At 45.6% G+C, this 25,742-nt stretch overlaps 1 protein-coding gene across 1 annotated transcript in view; it reads left to right on the top strand.

The window, feature by feature from the left end:
• The window catches only part of KCNIP4 (potassium voltage-gated channel interacting protein 4), a 376,534-nt gene extending 352,227 nt beyond the window's left edge, over positions 1-24,307 (top strand). The window contains exons 5-8 of the mRNA XM_088450597.1: positions 12,089-12,196; positions 15,825-15,929; positions 17,770-17,832; positions 24,037-24,307. Of these exons, the coding sequence (XP_088306723.1) occupies positions 12,089-12,196; positions 15,825-15,929; positions 17,770-17,832; positions 24,037-24,084 (324 nt within the window). The 3' untranslated portion in view covers positions 24,085-24,307. The remainder of the gene's footprint in view (positions 1-12,088; positions 12,197-15,824; positions 15,930-17,769; positions 17,833-24,036) is intronic.
• The last annotated feature ends 1,435 nt before the right edge of the window (positions 24,308-25,742 follow it).

A 25,742-nucleotide genomic window follows, 5' to 3' on the forward strand; every position in this document is an offset into this window, starting at 1 on the left:
ACACACAAAATATAAAATATACACATCTATAGTACATTTTCTTATCACTATCTTTTCTGATATCTTCTAACCATTAATTCGCTGAATTGAGTCCTAAATCAAGGGACAATTTTTTAAAGCATATCTAATAAACATTTCATTTTTAATGTATGATTAAAAGTTGAAAAAAAAAATTTTGTGCACCACCTACAAGACAAAACTTTCCTTTCTCTTGCTTCCATGATTAGAGACACAAATAAATCCAGTAGGGGAATGAAGACACACAGTGAAAGCTGGCGGGGGAGGGGAGACACAGTGAAAGTCGGTGGGGGATGGGAGACACACAGTGAAAGTCGGTGGGGGATGGGAGACATAGTGAAAGCCAACGGTGGATGGGAGACACAGTGAAAGTCGGTGGGGGATGGGAGACACACAGTGAAAGTCGGTGGGGGATGGGAGACACACAGTGAAAGTCGGTGGGGGATGGGAGACACACAGTGAAAGTCAGTGGGGGATGGGAGACACACAGTGAAAGCTGGCAGGGGATGGGAGACACACAGTGAAAGCTGACAGTGGATGGGAGACACACAGTGAAAGCTGACAGTGGATGGGAGACACACAGTGAAAGCTGGCGGGGGATGGGAGACACACAGTGAAAGCTGGCGGGGGATGGGAGACACACAGTGAAAGCTGACAGTGGATGGGAGACACAGTGAAAGCTGACAGTGGATGGGAGACACAGTGAAAGCTGGCGGGGGATGGGAGACACACAGTGAAAGCTGACAGTGGATGGGAGACACACAGTGAAAGCTGACAGTGGATGGGAGACACACAGTGAAAGCTGACAGTGGATGGGAGACACACAGTGAAAGTTGACAGTGGATGGGAGACACACAGTGAAAGTTGACAGAGGATGGGAGACACACAGTGAAAGCTGGCGGGGGATGGAAGACACAGTGAAAGCTGACTGGATGGGAGACACACAGTGAAAGCTGACAGTGGATGGGAGACACACAGTGAAAGCTGGCGGGGTATGGGAGACACACAGTGAAAGCTGACAGTGGATGGGAGACACACAGTGAAAGTTGGTGGGGGATGGGAGACACACAGTGAAAGCTGGCGGGGGATGGGAGACACAGTGAAAGTCGGTGGGGGATGGGAGACACAGTGAAAGTCGGCGGAGATGGGAGAGATACAGTGAAAGCCAGTGGGGGATGGAAGACACAGTAACAGCTGGTGGGGGTGGGAGTAACACAATAAAAGCTGGTAGGGAATACAAGAAAGAGACACAGGAGCAGTGCCGGGACAGGATACTTGGGGGAGTAGTTAAATTGGGGAGGTGTTGCTCCCTGGAAAGGGGGGTGCCGTGCACAGTCTTTGCTAGGGGCGGATCTGGAGGGCTGTTGATAAGTACTATCACCCCCCTAACACTTTCTACCTGTCCACTACATCTGCCCGCTGTTTAGCAGCCTAGCAGCAGCGGGCACATCATGCGAGGGGGAGAGAGGAGCCTGCTGCACAGGAGAGTGGAAGATTATACAATATACACCGAGGCAGCGCTGAGCACAACAGCTAGTATGCAGTACATGGTACTTAAACTCACGTATCAAACCTTACCTCTTACAAAGTCTTAATATTTTTGTTCCTAAATGTCAGGACTGTAACTTGGGGATGTGCGACTGGTGCCGCCATGCAGGGCTCTGCGGACGGGACTGTTGCTGCCCCACAGTCCTTGCCTCTGGCTAACAGTAACAGGGTGCCTGTAACGGCACCCTGCAGCCAGGATCGCTCCAGACATGCACACTCCGGAGCGTCCGGAGGATGCTCCAGGAGGCTATTAATGCTGTACAGCCTCCTGAAGCATCTTGTGGACGCTCCGGACAGTGCTGTATTTCCTAACGCTGGCGGCCCTCCCCCTTGGCATGACATCATAATGTCATTTGGTCAGGGAGCATGGGCGGCACAGGGCACAGTGCCAGCTAGTTACGGCACTGCTAATCGTAAAGTGCTGCAGAATATGCTGCCGTTATATAAAAAATTAATAATTTAACAAATTACATCATATCCTTGACTCAAATATTGAAACAACAAGGAGAAAAAGTACTCTCGGGTTTAGGGACCTCTAACTGTGTCTGAGTATGAGTGAAAACTTAACTTTTATTAATGAAATCTAAGAACGTCAGTATCTGTACTAAACGCATATATATATATATATTGCATACAAATACTAATATCAAAATGTATAAATAAAATAGCTAGCGATTCCAGAACAAAAAGTTACCTAGATCAGGATAACTCAAAACATGTCGGCAAATATTCTTAGAATTGCTTTTTTAAATATAGTTAAATACTCCCAAATAATCTGACAGCTATTTTGTCTAGTTATAATACTCAGTCCCTAAATACAGGTAGGATTTTTTTTTTAGTATTATTATTATGGTTCTCACTTTGTTTTACACTACTTAATATTGGCTGATAACCATGCCAATTGACACAGGCAATCTTTAATTGGAAGAGTGGCTGATATATACAGCCTCTCCACACACTTTGCCTGTATACAATTGAGAATGCTACAGAGGAAATGTATGTCTTTGAGGGAGATCCTGCTGTGTCCATTGACAGCATGGTCTGAGAATCCAGAATCTGTCCTTCTAAAACACTTCTCAGGTAAATTTATTTTTATACATACCCATTATAGGTACATTGCTTTCTGAAAGTGAGACCCAGAGCTGAATTTTCAACAAGGTCCACACAGAATTTAAACCTAGTTCCTGGGTATATTATAGCTTTTCTTTATCTCTGATCACTGTATTCAGGGCACATTGCTCACCTGCTGTCTGCTGCTACTTTGCATAACAGTAGAAAGCAACGTTGCATCCCTTGCACCGATAGAGATCATATATATGTTTTTATTCTAAGTTTATGGTGTATCTCTGCTCTTATACCCGTATATATAAAGGTACTCTCATTGAGCTTGATATCTACTATGTGATCCTGCACTCATATAACATGTCCAACTCTAGATAAGGATGAGAGCAGATACCCTCTTACAGGCCCGGTGACTTGGGGGTCTAAGGGTACACCTGTACCGGGCCCCACGGTCCAGAGGGGCCCCAAGGTCCACAGTGCACAAAATGGGGCAGCGGGTTCACTGCTCCAGTGGGTGCAGTGCAGCCGTCACCAGGGCCCATACCGACCCCCCCTACCGCTGTGCATCTCACTTGTAGCCTGGCCCGGGGGCTGGGCATCGCTGGGAGCTCAGATGCGACCCAGGCCGGGTAATGAGTGATGAGGAAGGTGATGGAGACTGAGTATGGTAATGAGAAGCTGAGGGCTGACAAAGATGATGGGGCTGAGGTTGGTGATGATAGGCTGAGGGCTGATAAAGGTAATCGGACTGAGGGCTGACAAAGGTGATGAGGGGCTCAGGACTGAGGATGGCTGGCATCAGACACCATCCCTCCTACCCATGAGGCATCCACAGCATTGTCAACAAGTAGACCTTGGAAGAGACAGTAGACATTATTAGTGACAGAGAGACAGTGTGGTAAGTCATAGTCTTTTTACTTTATTTAAAGTCTGGCATATCTTTCAGTTGACATTATCATGCTTCACATAGCACACATGCAGGGGAGGGATGTGTGGGTGTGGGGGTCGAAAGTGGTGGGATTGGGAGTGGTGATGAGGAGGTGGGGCCCCCAGAGAGATGTATGGGGCCCCAAGATTTCTGTTGCCGGCCCTGCCCTCTTACCTCATTCCACCCCTAGGTGAGGGTAAAAGTACGCTAACATATTGTTCACTGCTATAATTTTAGCACACGTTGTGCAGGAGCTGTTCACATCACACAACACTAGGGGCCTATTGACTTACCTCTATTCTCTATTAATGTTACCTGGCATTAACCCTAGTGCCTTATGATATTTTCTTTGACGTATCTGATGTACATGCGCTTGTTATAGGTATGGCACTTGACATGCTGAGTATATGTACACGTCTCTCTGTATGATCCGGCAGGAGGCAAAGGTGGTATTTCTTCTATGATTAGCCCCAACAAGATGTTAGTGAGTGTACAGGCACATTTAGGCGCAATACCTGCCGGTATCTAAGAAAGTACACTGCAATGTCAGCACACAGGGCCTGATTCAGACCCGTTCACGAGCGCTGAGCGCTCGCAAGCGGGTCGATGTTGGCCAAGTGCGCATGCGCACGAGGGAGCCGGCTCCGTAATGCGCATGCGCGAACCCCCCGCATAGCGACGGGCAAGCCGTCGCTATGGGTCTCGCTACAAAGGAGGCGTGCTGTAGATGTTGAGTGGGCATGCCGGGGGCGTTGCTGCCTAGACGGAGGCGTTCCCATGGGCACTCCAGGGCTTGCGGCAATGAGACCCTACCACAAGGGTCTCGTCGCAAGCCCAATGGGATCTTTTTGGCTGCTCGCTATAGCTGTGGGTGGTCACCCACAGCTATGCGAGCGGCCAGGAGGCCGCTCTAAAAAAAGAGAGGGAGGGCACTGATTCAGAGCGAGCGCTCTGAAAGAGCGTCCGGCTCTGAATCAGGCCCACAGTGTACAGCAGCTGCCCACCTCACATAACTCCAGGAGGAGCCCTAGGGGTAAATTTACTAAAGTGAGAGTTTTTAGAAGTGAGTTTTAGAAGTGATGTTCCCATAGCAACCAATCAAATTCTAGCTATTATCTTCTGAAAGGTGCTAGTTAAATGTTAAGTAGAATCTGATTGGTTGCTATGGGCAACATCTCTTTTAAAACTCACTTCTATAATCTCTCACTTTAGTAACTTTACCCCCTAATCATTTACCTCTATCCTCTGGTTTTGTCACCTGACATTAACCCTTGCTGCTCAAGTGTTACTTTATATGTTATGCTGCACCATACTTGCCGACAATCACTTTCCTCCTTCCAAGAGGGAGCTGATTGTCTGTTAACAGCGGGGGACATGCCTGCCCATTGACGTCACATTGGGGGCACGAGCCGGGGGCAGGGCCGCGTCATCATGGCCCCGTCCCTTCTTCGCAATACAGTTATCTTCGGCATTGTGAAGCAGGGGGCGGGGCCACGATGACGCAATTTAGAGCGAATCGTGTCATCGGCCCCCCCGCTGCGGGGGTTTTTAGTTTATTCTGAGGGGAGGTCGGGAGGGTTGCTGGCTGCCGGGAGGCTTGCCTGCCTTTCCGGGGGGCCGAGGGCGGCACCCGAAAATCGGGAGGCTCCCGGCCAAATCGGGAGGGTAGGCAAGCCTGTGCTGCACTATACTTTCACTGATTGAATCACAAGCATTACTGCCATATGATATTGTCTTGGATCCCCCTGAGACATATGCATTTGATATTTTATGGTGATCTACATGCTCAGTATAAGTACACTTCTCTCTGTTTGATCCAGTAGGGGGCAACTTTTGTATTTCTTCTATGATTAGATCCAAAAATATTTTAAGGGATTGAACCAGTGTATTTTTGTGCAATACCTACCTGTATATAAGGACACTGTGTTATAGCAAGACAAAATAGCTTTCAGATTATTTGAGAGTATATAACGTTATATTTATAAAAGCAATTCTATGAATATTCGCCAACATGTTTTGAGTTATCCTGATCTAGGTAACGTTTTGTTTGGAATCATTAGCTCAGTGATTTATTTATACATTTTCATATTAGCGTCTGTTTGCGATATACTGTATGTATGTGTTTAGTCCAGATACTGATGTTTTTAGATTTCATTACTTAAGCTGCATTCACACACAACGATTTCGTTAATGAACGATTTTAGTAAATTATTTTTTCCCTTGAAAAAATTAACTAAAATCGTTTACTAAAGTTGTTCATTTACTAAATGTAATGAATGATTTTTTAGAACTACAAAAGATTTTTGCATATTTACTTACTGAAAATCCTTCAGTTGACAAGTCTGACTGAACTACAAATTACAAACTACAAACGTGAACGCGCATGAACGATAATCGTTCATCGTTTGACTCAGAAAGTGAACGATTTTTTTCAACCGATTATCATTAAACGATATCGTTTAACGATAATCGTTCAAAAAAATCGTTGTGTGTGTATGCACCTTTAAAGTTACGTTTTACAATAACTTATGCTCGGACATAGTTAGAGTGCCCCTAAACCCAAGAGTACTTTTTCTCCTTGTTTTGATATGTAATACGTTTACTGGAATCGTGATTAATGTTCCTTTCCAGGGGAATCAATTGGGGATTTTTCTGATTTAAATTAATGTATCCAGCCTTCCCTGGAGCCGTAACATAAATACATCTCTACTGAGCTGTGGGGGAGCACGGAGCTGATGTTTAGTCCAGGTGGGGGGAGATCCTTCACTAGCTGATTCCCAGGAGGACTGATCACCCCCCCTGGCAGTGAGGGATATATGGCGGGCTACATCTGGGCTTCTAATGACATATATATATATATATATATATATATATATATATATATGTAATGTGTGTGTGTGTGTGTGTGTGTAATTGAAGAACAAAGAGGTGGCACTCCAAGTCTTGTTTAGAAAGGTGAAAAACAGGTGCTTTAATATTTTCACCTTACTAAACAAGACTTGGAGTGCCACCTCTTTGTTCTTCAATTGCATTAGGGGCATGCTAGCCCCAGGGAGGCACCAAAGCAGGCTATCAGCTACCTACAGAGTGCCGCAGTGTTGATTTTCTGTATATATATATATATATATATATATATATAATATATATATATATATATATATATATATATATATTAGGGGTGAGCGGGTTCGGATTTCTGAAATCCGAACCCCCCCGATCCGAGTCCGATCCGAATCAGGCTCGACTTTTCCCGCCTGACTCGGATCTGAAATCGAGGCAAAACGTCATCATCCCGCCTTCCGAGTCTCGCGGGTTTTGGATCCTATATAAGGTACCCGCGTCGGCGCCATTTTCTCACTCGGCTGTGGACAGTGAAGAGGGAGGGTGGGAGTTAGGGCTGTGTAGTGTAGTGTAGTGTAGTGCTGCTGTTGTCCACTACTTCAAAGTCCATAGGGGCTGGCTGTGTTGTGCTGTGCTGCTGTTGTTAATAGGGGCTGTGTCCACTACTTCAAAGTCCATAGGGGCTGGCTGGACTGTGTTGTGCAGTCAGTTCTCCATAGGGGCTGTGTCCACTCCAAAGTCCTGTGCAGTGTCCCAGTCCTAAAGGGGTGCTGTAGTGTTGTCCAGGGGGTGCTCTGTCCATCAGGGGTGCTCCCCCCAAGTGCTAAAAAAATAATATATTTTCTGTTTGTGAATTGTGTGCGCAGTAGCCGCACGTGCATGAACAAAGTAGTGCCAAGCGTGCGCCTGAGTCATAAGTAAAGGGCCGGCTGGCTTGACCGTTAAAGGGTTCTGTAACCCCCAAAGTACACTCCAAACCAAAAAAATATATATTTTCTGAGTTTGTGACTTGTGTGCACTGTGGCTGCACGTGCATCAACAAAGGAGCAGCGCCAAGCGTGCGCCTGTGTCCCATAAGTAAAGAGCCGGCTGGCTCATTTCTTAAAGGGTGGTGTAACCCACAAAGTGCACTACTCTCCAGCAAAAATAAAAAAATATTTTCTGTGTTTGTGTGCGCTTTAGCCGCACGTATATATCAATATAACATAAATGGAGGACCAAACTTTCTCCGATAAAAATAAAATAGGGAAAGATCAAGAACCACTTCCTCCTAGTGCTGTTGCTGCTGCTGGGAGTTGTTCATCATCCCAGAGAGGAAGTAGGAACATCACTACTTTTACTAAACAATTGACCCTCCAACAGTCCCTAGCGATGAGGATGAAGTACGACAGCAGTCATCCTGAAGCAAAACATATAACTGAGGCCTTGACTGCTATGTTGGTGTTAGACGTGCATCTGGTATCCGCCATTAGTGCAGTGGGATTTAGACAATTGATGGAGGTAGTGTGTCCTCGGTTCCAAATCCCGTCTAGATTCCACCTGCATCCTCAAAGCAGCAGCGACAAGCGTGCGTCTGTCTGTTAAAGGGTGGTGACACCCTTAAAGTGTGCTACACAAACAATTAAAATATTGTTCTTTTTTTTTCTGTCTTTGTGAAATGTGTGTGCTGTAGCCGCACCTGCATCCTTAAAGCAGCAGCAACAAGCGTGCGTCTGTCTGTTAAAGGGTGGTGACACCCTCAAAGTGTGCTACACAAACAATAAAAATATTCTTCTTCTTTTTTCTGTCTTTGTGAATTGTGTGGGCTGTAGCCGCACTTGCATCCTCAAAGCAGCAGCGACAAGCGTGCGTCTGTCTGTTAAAGGGTGTTGTAACTCTCAAAGTGCTCCAAAAATAAAAAAATTTTTTTTATGTGTTTGTGACTTGTGTGCGATGTAGCCGCACTTGCATCCTCAAAGCAGCAGCGAGAAGCGTGCGTCTGTCTGTTAAAGGATGGTGACACCCTCAAAGTGTGCTACACAAACAATAAAAATATTCTTCTTCTTTTTTCTGTCTTTGTGAATTGTGTGGGCTGTAGCCGCACTTGCATCCTCAAAGCAGCAGCGACAAGCGTGCGTCTGTCTGTTAAAGGATGGTGACACCCTCAAAGTGCGCTCCACAAACAATAAAAATATTCTTTTTTTTTTCTGTCTTTGTGAATTGTGTGAGCTGTAGCCGCACTTGCATCCTCAAAGCAGCAGCGACAAGCGTGCGTCTGTCTGTTAAAGGATTACATCGGTGACAGCATCCAAGTAGGCATGTCAGACAGTCCGTACCTGTACTGGCAGGAAAAAGAAGCAATTTGGAGGTCCCTGTACAAACTGGCTCTATTTTACCTGAGTTGCCCCCCCTCCAGTGTGTACTCCGAAAGAGTGTTTAGTGCAGCCGGGAACCTTGTCAGCGAAAGGCGTAGGAGGTTGCTTCCACAAAATGTGGAGAAGATGATGTTCATAAAATGAATTATCAACTCTTCCAGGGAGACCAGCCTCCAGAACGTACAGAGGGACCTGTGGTTCCAGCAGGGACGAATTAATACTCTGTGAGGATGAGGATGTACACACTGAAGAGGGTGAGGAATCGGTGGATGAGGAGGATGAGGATGACATCTTGCCTCCGTAGAGCCAGTTTGTGCAGGGACAGATTAATTGCCAGCTTGTTTTGTGGGGGCCCAAACGAACCAATCATTTCAGCCACAGTTGTGTGGCAGACCCTGGCGCTGAAATGATTGGTTTGTTAAAGTGTGCATGTCCTGTTTATACAACATAAGGGTGGGTGGGAGGGCCCAAGGACAATTCCATCTTGCACCTCTTTTTTTTCTTTGCATTATGTACAGTTTGGGGCCTAGTTTTTCAAACTGCCATCCTGTCTGCCACTGCAGTTTCACGCCTAGATGGGTCACGTGTTTGTGCCGCCCACTCGTGTCGCTTAGCATAGTCATCCAGCTACCTCGGTGCAACCTTTTGGACATAAAAACACTATTGTGATGTGTGAGGTGTTCAGAATAGACTGGAAATGAGTGGAAATTAAGGTTTTTGAGGTTAATAATAGCATTGGAGCAGAAAAATCAACACATTCTGTGAATTTAGCTGTTTTTATGCTTTTTTTCAAAAAAATACAGATCCAAAACACAAAACCCAGAACCCAAAACACGGAAGGGTGGTTTTGGCAAAACCAATCCAGATCCAAAACACGAAGAAAGATCCAGATCCAAAACCAAAACACAAAACACGAAAAGTGGCCGGTGCACACCCCTAATATATATATATCTAACTCAGAAACACGTAATAGCACCCTTGTCTCATCTTGTTAGTAATATGACCTGCTGGGTGGACCTAGGTGGTTTCAATAGTGTGTCAGCAGCACATGAAATGGAGGTTAGTCAACATGAAGTCCTTAACCAGGATTGCAGGTTTATTGGGAACAGAGGTAACACAGAGGGCAGGGGCTGGCTGGCAACTTTTAGCCTGGGGGCAAATGCATGCAGGCGGCCCTGGCAGAGGAGTAGCGTGTAGCCAGGGTGCCCGAAAGAACGTGCGTGCTACGGTGCCCGCCCCCCCTCAGGAGAGGACACCCTTATGCAGGCTTCGAGTAGTGCCCCAAGTAGTGATCGCCCCTATGCAGTGCCCCTTCTGCCCCCAGTAGTAAGCCCCTTATATAGTGCCCCCAGTACTGGTAACCCTTATGCAGTGCCCCTTAAATAGTGGCCCCAGTTGTAGTCTTCCCCCTATGCAGTACCCCCACTATTGCCCTTTATATAGAGCCCCCAGCAGTGGTCCCTCAAAGCAGTGCCCCCAGTTGTAGTCCCCTCCCCCCTATGTAGTGCCCCTAGTAGTAGTCCCCTCCCCCCATGCAATGCCCCTAGTAGTAGTCCCCTTGTAGTGCCCCTAGTAGTAATACCCCCCTTGTAGTGCCCCCAGTAGTAGTCCCCCCCCTTGTAGTGTCCCCAGTAGTAGTAGCCCCCTCCTTGTAGTGCCCCCAGTAGTAGTAGTCCCCCCCTTGTAGTGCCCCCAGTAGTAGTATTCCCTCCCTTGCAGTGCCCCCAGTAGTAGTCCCCCCCCCCTTGTAGCGCCCCCAGTAGTAGTAGTCCCCCCAGTAGTGGTCTCCTCCTTATAGTGCCAGACCCCCCGCAGTAGACACACATAATATATATATTAAAAAAAAACACTTACCTGACACCTGCTCCTGCTCCTGGTTCCGCCGCCGAGATCAGCTCCTCCGTCCGCCGCTTTGCATTATGGGAGTGACGCGTCACTCCCATTACCCACTGTGGGAGCAGCAGCCGATGAGAGTCTGTCTGACTCTCATCAGCTGCTAAAGCAAACACACAGCTGCCGGCGCCGGCGGCTGTGTGTTTGTGCTGTGTAGCGCTGATCGAACTCCGTCTGGTCAGCGCTACACACGCGGTGCAGCTGCGTCACAGAGACACAGACTGCACCGCGGCCCGCATGATGCTGCGGCCCGGGGGGCACATGGCACCCTGCCCCCCGGCCCAGCCCGCCACTGACAGAGGGTCAACAGCAGTAAGGTCGTGTTTAACCCAATTTATTTTACAGAAAAGCTGAAATTAAATGTTTGTGTAACATGCAGATGTTTAGAGTGAGGGAGGAGAGTGTTGAAAGAGGAGTGTGCTACTGTGCAGACTCCAGTCTTCCTGTCCCTTCTCCAAGGAGGCTTAATGTCCTGTTCTAAGATGGCCACTAATATCTCTACTGAGCATGTGCAGGAGCCATCTTGACTTTATTCTGTACTGTGTAAGAGTGACATGGTGGGAGATAGAAGTCTCCTATTTAGCTCTTAAAGATAACCTGGATAATATGTGCTATAAAGCTGTTCCAGCATCCGTGCCCCATTACCCGTTCGTAGCTGTTAAGCTGTATAGAACCCTACTCCACTCAAGTTCGGCTCCATTACCAGTGTGCATGTAACAGTGAGTACAGCTGTACCTACTATCTATCTATCTATCTATCTATCACCTGGTTAAGTAATACCACTTTCAGAAAGAGAAAAGGACTTTGTAATAAGCTGTGTCAACCTGGGTCCTTTTTCTTTGTGAAAGGGTGAACCTGGATCGAAATTTTCGGGACTTTGACCCTGTTCGCTACCAGGGTTATTCCTGGGTCCAACCTGGGTAGCCTCCTGTGTGAAAGGCATGACCCGTGTCATGCCTAAAAGGAGCTGATTGGAGGGCACAGTGGGCACTTGGAGGTTACATCATCAGTCCAATGTGAATGGCGATGACCTGGGAATAACCTGGGTCCAACCACCGGTGTGAAAGGGGGTAAGTACTGAAACCCCGGCTTCAACCCGAGTTCAGTGTCCGAGCCGGGTTAAAGCTGTTGTTTCTGTCTTGTGGTGGTATAACTGGGTTGTTCATAGTTTGAGTCATCTGCTAGTGTGTGCCTACATACAGTAACTCTGCAATATCAACACCTGCACACACATCATTTCCAACACCCTCAGTATTATCTGACCTTGTCAACTCTGCAAATTACTTGTTTTGTTTTTGTACTGTATGTAATGTCTTTTATTTTTACTTTCAATGTTCGGTGATATATAAAATGTTGTTGCTTTATAAACACTGTATAATAATTAATTTTGAAATAAATATATTTATTACCTTGATTAATGTGTTAATCTTTCCCATTTCTATAGGACTTTGTAATGGGTCTCTCCACACTGCTGCGAGGTACAATACAAGAAAAACTTAACTGGGCTTTTAATTTATATGATATCAATAAAGATGGATATATAACTAAAGAGGTAAGAACTACCTTGTTTATACTGTACACAATAAATAAATAAGTAAAGCAAAACAAATAAAGTCTGCATTTTATCCATTATTCATAGTACCAAACCATGGTATAATTATTATGTTTTTGAAGTATGCTAAATCTTTTTGTTAGTAAGAAAATCATAGAGGTCTACAGAAAAAAAAACTATACCTATATCTTCTGTAAAGAGCTCAGTCTGAGATAACATACAGATTGTGTTTACAAATTTATATAATAAAATTGACTTCTGATAAAAAAAATTAGGTAATCGGGTAGGCAGGCACGCGCACATTGGCCCTAACATGAAAGAAGCTTGTCTGCCGCTGAGATTTATTTAAAAAACATATCCACACACACTCCATCACAAGTGGTGGCACTATTGCCAAGCTGAGGAACTTTACCCAAGAATCTGCCAACAACTGAGGTATCCCCCACTCATAAAAATGCCAGCTGAACAATATCACCACCTTTGCGAGTGAGCCACCAGGTCCCTCGCAACTCCGCTAGCGTCAGGCATCTTTTTTGCCGAAGATGCATCTTAAGGCCCCCATACATCAGAGATTGATTGCAGCAATCGTGCAATTTGCAATCGATTGTGTATAAAAATCTTTCCCTTTTTCAATCGATTGTGGCAATTCTGCAATCTGCAATCGATTGAAAAAGGGAAAGATTTTTATACACAATCGATTGCAAATTGCACGATTGCTGCAATCAATCTTTGATGTATGGGGGCCTTTAGTCTCAGTGCGATGCGATTAGGATAAACTTGTTCATATGCGACACTTGCTGGGATCAGGCAGACTAAATAGTGCCAGGTGCCAGGTGTTGTCTATACTGGTAATGAATGAATAATTAATCACCTGACACCTGGCCGCAGAACAAAGTCAGAAGAGCAGCCCCTCTGTCAGGATATAGGCCCTCATTCAGAGGCGGTCGGAGGATGCAAGCGGTCGCTCAGAAACTGGGCGGCCGGTTGCATCCTGACCCGCCGCCTCTGTTTCGGTCGTTAGGCTGTGGGTTAACACCCACAGCTCTAACGACCGCTAGGGTGATGGTCGCGATGGTCATTGACCATCGGGGCTTACGACGAGACCCTAGGGTAGGGTCTCACTTGTCGTAAGCCCAGGAGAGCTTCTGCCTCTGTCAGAGCCGGAAGCTCTCCACTGACATCACTAGTGATGTCAGTGGGGCCTCCCCCAAATGGCAGGTGTTCCCATGGGAACGCCTCCGTTTGGGCTGCCACCCCCCCGGCCCGCCTTCCAAACGGGGCGAGCTGTCAATCAACATCGACAGCTCGCCCCCTTTGGAAAGAGACCCGCTACGACTAGCGCTGTCGGTCGTAGCGGGTCTCACGCATGCGCACGAAGGAGCCGGCTCCCTCGTGCGCATGCGCACTAGACAAACATCAAGGCGGCCGTGCGGTCGTGGACCGTACGGCCGCCTCTGAATACAGCCCATAGAACTGTAGCTCACATATTAGGAAGCCTGGTGTCCCCTAGTGGTAGGGAAAAATGGCACATCAGAACAGAGTTTTAACAAAGGCAAGTCCTTTTGCGGAGTGTATCTTGCATGTTTTTGTGCTGCGCAGTTTCTGTGGAAATGAAACCATGTGTAAGTAAGTTGCTGAGTCATGCATATATTTCATGCGTATCTCCACTTGAGGCTGAAGAGGACGTAACAGGACTGTAACAAGGCGTCCTCACATAGGCAAAGCTCAAAGAGCGCGTGGCAGTGGAATTGTGGGCTATGCAGAATTGCACGTATGTGTAATTTCGTCTGTGTTCAAGACATATTTCTTGCACAAGGCATAAGGCTGGTATAAGTGTGCTCCAATATTGAAGGCAACTATGAAACCAAACAAATGGGAAGGAAAGGTCCGGCCAAAGAGATGTGTACAACTCCACTCTTATGGGCAAAAATACACATTTAGGGTCTGATTCAGAGATGTACGCTATAGCATAGTCGCTGCGTCTTTGTATGCAGCAGTTGTGGTATAACATGCAAAAGCCGCAGGAGGCGTCTTAAGTAAATAGATGCCCACTGCTGATCCGATGCAGCGTTGGAAGATGCGGCCATCGGAACAAGTGTGTAAGCATCAGACATCTGAGTAACCCCCAGGTTAATCTGATGTCTGGCAAAATCACAGCTGCAGGGGCCAGTGAAGCTGCGTCCAAGGACACAGCCACAGGCTTCAGCACGCACCAGAAAACAGGGTCAGCACACCCCCATTTTCTGGAATGCTCCATGCCCCATACCCTCCTTCCCCAAACGCCAGCAGCATGTCAATCGTGCTGCAGCTCTGAGGCACTGCTACCAATGTTGCAGAATCAGATCTGCACTGGCGCAGTGCGGCGCAGATCTGCAAACATCGGAGAAGTACATAAATGTAAAATTTACATACATGTCTAAAATAGCCCCTTAGTTCAGTGCCTGCAACGCAGGATCAATTACAGCCGATATACCATAGCCCCACGGTCTCCCACTGGGAAAAGTTTGGACACACTCCGAGTACTGTATACTGTATGTAAAATCTAGCTGGTCTGTACTATGAAGTAATAATCTCGCAATGGCACGATGCTGGTCAGTCACATGAATCCCCAGTCTCTTGCCTTTTTTTTCTCAGACTAGTCACTAGCGTCTTCTTTGCACGGCTGTAACACGCATTAGTAGTGCGTAAGAGACACAAACTGAGTAAACTGGGGCCATGATTCAGAGCCGGACGCTCGCTCTGAATCAGGGCATCTTTTTTTTTTTTTTTTTTATGGAGCGGCCTCCTGGCCGCTCGCATTGCTGTGGGTTGCCACCCACAGCTAATGCGAGCGGCCAGGATGATGGTCGCGATGGTCAAGACCATCGCGACCATCGGGCTTGCGACGAGACCCTTGTGGTAGGGTCTCGTGGCCGCAAGCCCCAGAGAGCTGTCGGCTCAAACAGAGCCGAAAGCTCTCCCACTGACCTCATTAGTGAAGTCAGTGGGGCCGCCCCCAAATGGTAGGCATTCTCATGGGAACGCCTCCGTCTGGGCAGCCACACCCCCGGCCCGACCACCAAGGGGGTGTGCTGTCACTCAACATCGACAGCACACCCCCTTTGGTGCGAGACCCGGAGCGACGGATCACCCGTCGCTATCCGGGTCTCGCGCATGCGCACGACGGAGCCGGCTCCGTCGTTCGCATGTGCTCTGGGCCACCATCGACACGGTTGCGAGCGCTCAGCGCTTGCGACCGAGTCTGAATCAGACCCTGAGTGAATAAGATGCATGGCGCACCAAACATTGCTATATGGCCCAATTTGAGGATGGGTGTATGAGAGCAGATCTGTAAGGTAGCTTTTCCTCCGTGCCTCATATTCTTAGCAGTCATAAATGACCCCCAGTATATACCTGCAAAGATTTAGCCTACGTCAGATTCACCAAAGCTACGGCAAGACACATGGAGGAGAAATAAAAGAATCACATCACCCTTTCCATAGCATTATATGGGACCCCAGCAATTGTATAGGTGGGAGCCTTGGAAAGAAATAAAACTGACTACCTGGCAGCTGTATCTTCACAATACAGACATCGTTATATACATCTGACAACACTAAATGTATATAATGGGACTGTGTGTTAACAGGAGATGCTTGACATCATGAAGGCAATTTATGACATGATGGGGAAATGTACGTACCCTGTTGTTAGGGAAGATTCACCAAAACAACACGTGGAAAACTTCTTTCAGGTAAGAATTCATCTTCAAATTAAATATTATATGTAAAGCAATATGTAAATGTACTGTTACAGTATGTCTTACATACAATTATCACAAAGCAGATTTATTGCAACCCATACACATATTTATTATTGTTACAAACTATTAACACTTTGTAGTACTAATCCCACTTTGTGAAATGTGGTTTTAATTTCCATCCCTTTAACTGAACGGTGGGTGCCCTTCCCCTCAAATACCCCCTGGGCCCCTACTATATATCGGGGTGATCACCAATAAGACAAGGACTTCACAAGAAAGTCCTGATTTGCAGGGCATTTATATTACATAACATTTCATACGACCATAACCAGTAGCTTCACCACACTGACGATATCACCAGAGGTCCTCCTGGAGCACAGAGGGTAATCCTTTGGAAGGAATACCCACCATTCAGGAAAATTCATTTATGAAACCCCTTTGTAGAAAGTATACAGTAATTAACCGTTTAGGATAATGTCACAAGCATATTTTGCTGTTATTTGGAGAATCATTATGGGCGGGATGTACTAAAAGTAAGATGCGGCCAACTATCCAAAAACTTCAGTTATCGGAATTTGGCTGCATCTCCCATATGTACCAAGCTCCAATCGGATCCCTCCCAGTGTCCCCATGCGCCGCACATATCATACGACACGTGTGCTGAGGGACTTGTGGGTCATACACCTGGAAGTCATCAGAAAAAAGGGGATTACACTGTGCTAGGTTCTAGCCTAAATCTATGTTAGAATATAAGTACGAGGCTACAAGTACTAATAAATGGTATCACCTTATAAAATTAAACACAATATGATATATGGAATAGTACATAAATGGCAGCAAGCATAGAAACAAAATAGTATAAAAGACACAATGTAGCAATGACAAAATGTTGCTATTTAAAAGCTGGTTGTTTATGAACCAGAAATTTGTGTTTTTACACAAGTTCCAATATATGCGTGTTCTCACTGACACGCTTAGTAGATGTCCAGACTATACAAGTATAGTTCATACACGAAGCAGCCATAGAGGGCGGCACCCCTCCCCAGCATCCCGATTTCAGCCGGACAGTATTGTCCCGCTGTTCCACCCGCGGGCCGAAGTGGCCCACGGGTGGCCAAATCGGGAGGCTGGGGACCCCCACCGCCGCAGCTGTGCGGCAGTGCCGGACCCCCAGAGAGTGAATGGATGCCACGCGCATGCGCGCGGCAACCATTCACTGACGGGAGAGGGCTGGGGGAAGCCCAGCCAGTGACATTTGCAGTAGAGGCCTGGCAGAGCATCACCAGGGATGAAACCCAGCGTCTGGTGATGTCTATGCGTTCCAGACTTCAGGCTGTAATTGCCTGCAAAGGATTTGCAACAAAGTATTAAAAAGTGAAAGTTAGATTTAGGATTGTTTAGTTTGTCCCATTACTTTTGGCCCCTTAAAAAGTGGGAGGCACATATAGAAACCGTTGTAATTCCTACACCGTTCACCTGATTTGGATGTAGTTACCCTCAAATTAAATCTGAAAGTCTGCAGTTAAATCACTTCTTGTTTGTTTCATTTCAAAGCTATTGTGGTGGTGAATAGAGGCCAAAATATGAAAATTCTGTCAATGTCCCAATATTTATGGACCTGACTGTATATATATATATATATAAAAGATAGTATATTTAGATATGCATTAGAGTAAGCAAATAATAAATTCTGTGATTAACAAAACCTACAAAATAGTTTTACTTTCCATTTAAAGAAAATTAATCTTCATACTCAAAAGAGAATATTGTAATTTATTTTTATAGTGTTATCTTATTCACAATACACAATCATAGTTTGTTTATTTTGCAGAAAATGGATATAAATAAGGATGGTGTGGTGACTATAGAGGAATTCATAGAAAGCTGCCAAAAAGTGAGTAATATGACTGTGTTAGAGAACACAACTTTCCTGGGTATCCGGATGGTAGGTCTACACTGAAAAGTAGACAGTCAATAGATAGGCACCAGAAGGATGACAGTCATAGGTTCACAGGGTTAAAAGGTTGCCGGTTAATTGTTCAACAAGGTCGACATTCAAATGGGCGACACAACAAAAAGGTTGACACATGGTTTTCATGATTTTTACGGTTAGGTTTAGACTAAAATAACAATAAATAATGTTGACATTTTTGTGTTGACCATTTGAATGTCGAATTTTTAACCCTGTCGACCTTTTGATCCTGTGACCTAAGTCACTCTCAACCAATTACCTGTTGACCTTTTAACCATGTGTACAGGGGTGGTGTGGTCCTAGCACTGGTAAATGTATAAAGATACCAGAAAGTATATAAACAGACAGGCTGCTCCCAGAAACCAAACAGATACATACACTGAACACAGAAACACACATAGGTGTGACAAGTGCTTGTAAAGCGGAGCGCACACTTTTAAGCGACGGCACTTTAAATGTCAACCTTTTAACCTTGTTGAACTATTGACTGTCTAACTTCTAAATGTAGACCTATCAATCCACACCCACTTTCCAGTGGCGTCCTCCCCATGGTGACACCCGGTGCGGAGAGGTTTGTAGTGCGTGCAGTAAAGCAAAAAAGGGGCGTGGCCTCGTGGACAGGGGCGTAGCATTGCTGGTAGGGGGTGTGGCTTCATGGCCCGAACACCCGTTTTAATCACTCCGGTGGTCTTTGAGATGTGGACTACCCCCGGGGACCAGTCTATGTGCAGTGCCAGCTCCCTCACTGTGTCAGGAGCCGAGTTCTGCACGTAATGCTACAGTGCAGCAACCGGCTCCTGTCACTGAGGAGGAATCGGCACTTTGGTGTCACCCCTCGGCGAGTGACGCTCGGTTGTAGCTCGCATCCCCCTTGTGATGCCACTGCCTATTACCTACACACAGTGCACCTGTTACCTTCACTCAGTACACCTATTACCTACACTCGGTGCACCTGTCACCTAAACTCAGTACTCCTGTTACCTACACTCAGTACTCCTGTTTACCTACACTCAGTACTCCTGTTACCTACACTCAGTGCACCTGTTACCTACACTCAGTGCACCTGTTACCTACACTCAGTACTCCTGTTACCTACACTCAGTACTCCTGTTACGTACACTCAGTGCACCTGTTACCTACACTCAGTGCACCAGTTACCTACACTCAGTGCACCTGTTACCTACATTCAGTGCACCTATTACCTACACTCAGTGCACCTATTACCTACACTCAGTGCACCTATTACCTACACTCAGTGCACCTATTACCTACACTCAGTGCACCTACTACCTACACTCAGTGCACCTGTTACCTACACTCAGTGCACCTATTACCTACACTCAGTGCACCTGTTACCTACACTCAGTGCACTCAGTGCACCTACACAAAGCGCACTCGATGTATCCATACACTAAATGTACATATCTGTTAACACGCAGGCAGAAAAATCTGAAGACCGTCTGGCAAAAGTTTAATGGTCACATCAGGGTTCGGTTCTGCCACTTTAGAACCACTTGTCACAAAATGCCGTACTCAGTGTAATACTTCTGCCTACCAGTTCCGCGTACAGCAGTTCTTTCCATGGCTTCAGCATGCTTCACGCTGACTCTGATGTCAGCACTTCCCTAGCGTTATCCCTGCAGTCATGTGATCACTACTGTCACTAGAGGTTGGCTGGTCAAACCTGGCTTTCCTTTTTAATCACCTGTTTGGTTGCAGATGGTTACCAGATTATTGGGCTCACTACCAACTGTAGCTCCAACATACTGAGACTTCCTATCTGTTTAACCTGGCTAGTTCATGACTTCCCTTCGTATGACCCGAGGGGCCTGTATCTGATCTCCTGCCATCCTGACCTTGTACATGACTACTTTTCTGCCTGATCCCTGTGGCTTATATGAGACCTTCCAGTGTACCAACCTGCTTCCTTCTCAATTCTTCTTGATTTACCAATGTAACTTATATGAGCGCTCAAGTGTATCAGGTCCTGGCTTGCTGACAGTAGCTACCTGTTATAGATTGTGCTAGTAACCAGAGCAAGGGATCGCGACCTGTCTACTGGTGAAAACCTCCCTGGGGAAAACCACTGGTGCATTAGACTCCGCACTCTAGTCTCTGGCTATGCTAATACTGACTGATTACCTTGAATCTATAAACGCTCACAGTTTTGTGACACCACCCTTTTCATTTAATAGAACTTTGTATTTTTCTCCAAAAACACTGCTAGTCTCAGTGTCATTGATGTTTTAACTTTTCATGTAAATGAGGGGGACATCTGGACCGTCTTCATCACATTCATCACTTTCTCCAATCAAGTGCGAATGGAAAGTGCCAATAGTAAAAACATTCTAAGCATGGGGTACATTTACTAAAGGTTGGTGTTGTGTTTTTGGATAATTTACTGAAGGTTTTGCAAACCGACCATTTACTAAAGTCAAAACCGACCAAACACCTGACTTTAGAACATTGGACGAACAATTGATTATTTGACAAAGGGCCTGATTCATGGTTGTACGCAAGCACGATGGTTTACGTACAACTCTGATGGTTGATCGGCGTATGAAGTGATCTGTACTACGCATGTCCCGGTCTGTGACAACAGCTACAGTGCTCCCTAATCCGCAGTATGATTGACATGCTGCTGCCATTGGGGGCAGGGACGGCAGGGTCCCAGAAAATGGGGATGTGACGGACCCATTTTTTGGGTTTGGGTTTGCATCTGCATGCAAGTGATCTGATGGTTGTGTCCTCGGACGCCTTAGCGAATCACAGAAGCCTGCAGGATACGTTTATTCACAGATATACATGGTACATAATATAAGCTTCCAAAGACTAAAGCTGCATACACACATAGCGATTTTGTAACCAACGATTTTCTTTCAGATTTTCTGTCAGATTTTCCCTTGAAAAAGTGAAGGATTTTTTGTGTAATAAACGATTTTTTGAACGCTGAACGAATAATGTTCCTTCCCTTAATGAAAATCGTCATGTTGGACAGTCTGAAATGAACGATAACGATAACTACAAACGGGAGTGCGCATTTGTGATTATCGTTCATCGTTATAACTCAAACTAAACGATTTTTTTGAACGATTTAACAATAACAACGTCGTTATGGAGAAATCGTTAAAAAAATCGTTACGTGTGTATGCACCTTAAAGGGATAAACATTATACTGCATATTACTGATGATGTTCATAGTTTCTTCCTTCTCTAAGGAGTTTGGAAAATGTTTCTTCTTACTTTTTCTTTATTGCCACTCTGATGAAGCTGAATACAATTTTCAGTTAATGGGACTAAAACCTCTAGGTGGGCACTCTCTTCTTTGTGAGATACAGTACCTAATATGTAGTGACAAATATTATTTACCACTTCATTAATATAGGCAATGGCCTATAACGGTGAGCAAAACCATTTCTATATTTTTTTTGCAAATCATTAAAAAAGTGGCTTTCTCTACCGAATTTACAGAGGAGTCTGATAGATTCAGCTTAAAAATATTTTTTTTGTATTAATTGTGTTGCAGGTGACCATAACACTCCTATACTACACACACTAATTCACCCACACCTTACCTACACCCACTTACACTACCCACACTAATGTACCCTCACACCTACCGGGTTCCGGTCTATAGATAGACAGTAAAAAGGTCGACAATGTCTAGATAGACACCAGGGGGTATATTTACTAAGGTGCGGGTTTTTAGAAGTGGTTTTGTTGCCCATAGCAACCAATCAGATTCTAGCTATTACCTTCTAGAAGGTGCTAGATAAATGTTAATAGCTAGAATCTGATTGGTTGCTATGGGCAACAAAACCACTTCTAAAAACCCGCACCTTAGTAAATATACCCCCAGATGTTAGACAGTCAATAGGTCGGCTGGGACAAAAGATCAAAAGGGACAAAAGATCGACAGGGACAAAAGGTCGATATGTAAGAAAGTCGACAGGTACAAATGGTCAGCATTGTCAAAAGGTCAACACAAAAAAGGTTGACACATCATATTTTTTTTTAGGGTTAAGTTTATGGTTTGGCACTTACCCAGACGGTTAGGGTTAGGCACTTACCCAGACGGTTAGGGTTAGGCACATACCCCAACGGTTAGGGTTAGGTACCAGGAGCGAGGGTTAGACACTTACCGGAGGTTTAGGGTTAAAATGAACAGTTAGGGTCAGGCACCTATCCTGATGGCTAGGCACCAGGAGGGAGGGTTAGTCACCAAGGGGTGGGTTAGGGTGAAGATTAGGGCTAAAAAAAAAAAATTTTTAAAATCTGATTTCGACCATTTTGTGTAGACCTTTCCCTGACGACCATTTGTACCTGTCTACCTTTTGTCCCAGTTGACCTATTTACTGTCTAACATCTGGTGTCTATGTAGACACTGTCTACCTTTTGACTGTCTATCTGTTAATCCACACCCACACCTACCCTACTCCCATCTGTACTACCCACACTAATACACCTTCACACCTACCCTACTCCCATCTGTACTACCCACACTAATGCACCCTCACACCTACCCTAATCCCAGGGGCATTTTAAGAGAGGAGGGGGCCCGTCTGCAGACTCAGTGAGGGCCCTCTCCTCTCTCTGGCGGTTCCACGGTGTAGTAGCTTCTACGGCGCATGCGCGACTCTGGGAAAATGGCGCCCGTGCCGTTTTTCCAGTGACAGTGCATGTGCGAGTCGCCGGGAAAATGGACGATTTTTGCTGCTCGGCAGCGCCGGCTAGGCAGGCAGGTAAGTATTAGACTATGGGTGCAGTGTGCGGGGTGTGGGCCCCCCGTGTGCACCGCAAACCCTGTACCTATTATAGATACGCCCCTGCCTACTCCCATCTGTACTACCCACACTAATGCATTTTCACATCTACCCTACTGCCACCCGCACTACCCATACAAATGCACCCTCACCTACCCTACCCACACTAATCCACCCTCACACCTACCATACTCCCATCTATACTACCCACACTAATCCACCCTCACACCTACCCTACTCCCACCTGTACTACCCACACTAATCCACCCTCACACCTACCATACTCCCATCTATACTACCCACACTAATCCACCCTCACACCTACCATACTCCCATCTATACTACCCACACTAATCCACCCTCACACCTACCATACTCCCATCTATACTACCCACACTAATCCACCCTCACACCTACCATACTCCCATCTATACTACCCACACTAATCCACCCTCACACCTACCATACTCCAATCTATACTACCCACACTAATCCACCCTCACACCTACCATTCTCCCATCTATACTACCCACACTAATCCACCCTCACACCTACCATACTTCCATCTATACTACCCACACTAATCCACCCTCACACCTACCATACTCCCATCTATACTACCCACACTAATCCACCCTCACACCTACCATACTCCCACACTAATGCATCACCACACCTAGCAGACACCTACCTATACTACGCACACTAATACACTATCACACCCTACTCCCACCTACACTGCCCACACTAATGCAACCTCACAACTGTTCTAATCTCCACTCCAAGACACTCATACCCAGTGATGGAGAGAGGCCGGCCGGGCACAGGTGAAGGGGGCATGGCTTAATCGCGGAAGCCGTTGCCACCCCCCCTTAGGATTTAAAAAAAGCAGCATGTGCTGGACTGCTGTGATTTAAAAGGTGGGAGGGGGCGGCGCCGGGCCCCTCCTGCTGCCCGGGCCTGGGTATTTAGTATATTTAGTACCTGCTCCCCCACACCCCCCTCTCTACGCCCCTGGTTGCTCCTTGTTTCGGCTGTGCTCTTTCCCATTTAGAATATAAGCTGTCTCATTAGCAGAACCCTCTCTACTTTTTATCTTCATGTCTGCATTGATTTTGCCTACCCTGTAAGTCCATGTTTTCTGTATTGTCTGGTAGTGTGGTGCCTTACACATCTACAGTACCGATCATCATCAGCAATAATGGACGACACAGGGCACATTATCATGAAACAATGTAGAAAAACCTGTGTCTCTCACAAGCAATAACTAATGAACAAATCACCTGGGCTGGGAGTAGCCTTGTTTTACTCACCAGAAAGTATTTTATTTTTATAGCTTATTTTCTTTTCTTTCTCCTTACAGGATGAAAATATCATGTGCTCTATGCAGCTGTTTGAGAATGTGATTTAGCTCATATTAGCGAGCTAGGAAGAACAGACCTTTTATCTATTTCTGACAATAATTTGGAGCTGCAATTCCCATCATACCATGAATAGACTGTTCAGCTTTATACTGAGTCATATATTATGCAAAGTAGCTTTTTTATGATGCCTTCCAAAAATCAGGTTTCATGACCGTGTTTCAAGTTTATTTTCTTGCTTAATATGTTTAACTTTTGAGAGGTATTGTTTCACATTCCACTCTTCTTGCTCTAAAAGCAGTTTGTTATTGTAAATGATTGTTATGCTAATTTATTTCATATGAATCGGTAGATTACATTTATTTTGGTTATGAAAAGAAAATACAAGTCTCTACCCATAGCACTGATGTTATTGCTTCTACCTTTGAGAGGCTCCAGCAGACTAGCACTGGGAGCCATGATGTTAGCTATGTACTGATAACTGAACACTGTATTCTACACCAAAATTGTCCCAGTAGAAAAGGTGATTTACTGTAGCCAGTAGCAGCCAACCAAATGTTTGTTTTCATTTTCAAAACTGTACCAGAAATATGGCCCTTAAAATCTGATTGGTTGCTAAGGAATGTTTATAGTATGGAATATGGTATAGTTATGTCTCTGAATGTTGTCCAGTGGGGGATTATACAGACGAGGTCAATGGATATCAGCGGTGAAGGCAAAAATATAGTCGATTGACCAAGCCCAAGCTGTCTTACAGGAGTGAAAGCTGCAAAAAGGATTGCTCATCTATTCTATACTATTATATTCTAGTCCCCACCATGGCTGTGTGCTCCTGTACCCATAGTACTGCTCCCTAGTATGCATCAGTGTCTACACCTGTGTTGGGTAACTCTTTTATCTGAAGGTCCATTTGTATTCACCCACCATCTAAATGTAGCACAGAGCAGAAACCAGGTGGCCATAGGGATTGTATGCACCAAATATGGAGCATGTACTCCTGTTGTGCAGACCACACGTTCTTGAAGGGATGTCCTCCTCATCACATTACTCACCATGATTATCCGTAAGAGACTCTGATGGAGCAGGCAGAATCTAACTGGACAGAATATCATTGATAATTTCTTAAATTGTGTATGCGTGTGGGGGCCTGTTACATTGCCATGTGGGTTGATAAAAGTCATTTACACCACTGATGCTCTCTGTTCTAGTATACGCTATGCAGCGTGGATCTCAGTAACACAACATGCTGCTTAATCCGAAACAGTGGAGACCCCAAATTCACTTTTCGTAGATTAAAATGTGACGGAGATCAACGCCGTAGCTACAATTGCCAAAACCACAGGTTTATTTTTTAATGAGAGTTTCAGCAAACTTCTAGATCAATAAACAATTATGTTTGCTGTACGAGAGTGGTACAACTTATAGTAAATAGCACTGAACGCAATTCTTGTGTAATAAAACCAGTAATAGTGACTTTTCCCTAAATAGTGAAACACAATTGCACTTTAACAGAATGAGTTCTCAGGGCCTGATCCAGAGATTTACGTAATTCTCAGCTGTATTTTGATCTGTGCATACGCAGGAGCCACACTGATCTGGTCCTGCGACGTCAATTGCAGCGCCTCAAAAGCCGCAGTATGATTCACATGCTGCTGGCATTTGGGGGTGGCAATGGGAAGCCTTACAGAAAACAGGGGCATGTCCGACC

Source organism: Taudactylus pleione, unplaced genomic scaffold (assembly GCF_031769625.1).
Source record: "Taudactylus pleione unplaced genomic scaffold, aTauple2 ptg000520l, whole genome shotgun sequence".
In the NCBI taxonomy this organism is placed as follows: domain Eukaryota; kingdom Metazoa; phylum Chordata; class Amphibia; order Anura; family Myobatrachidae; genus Taudactylus; species Taudactylus pleione.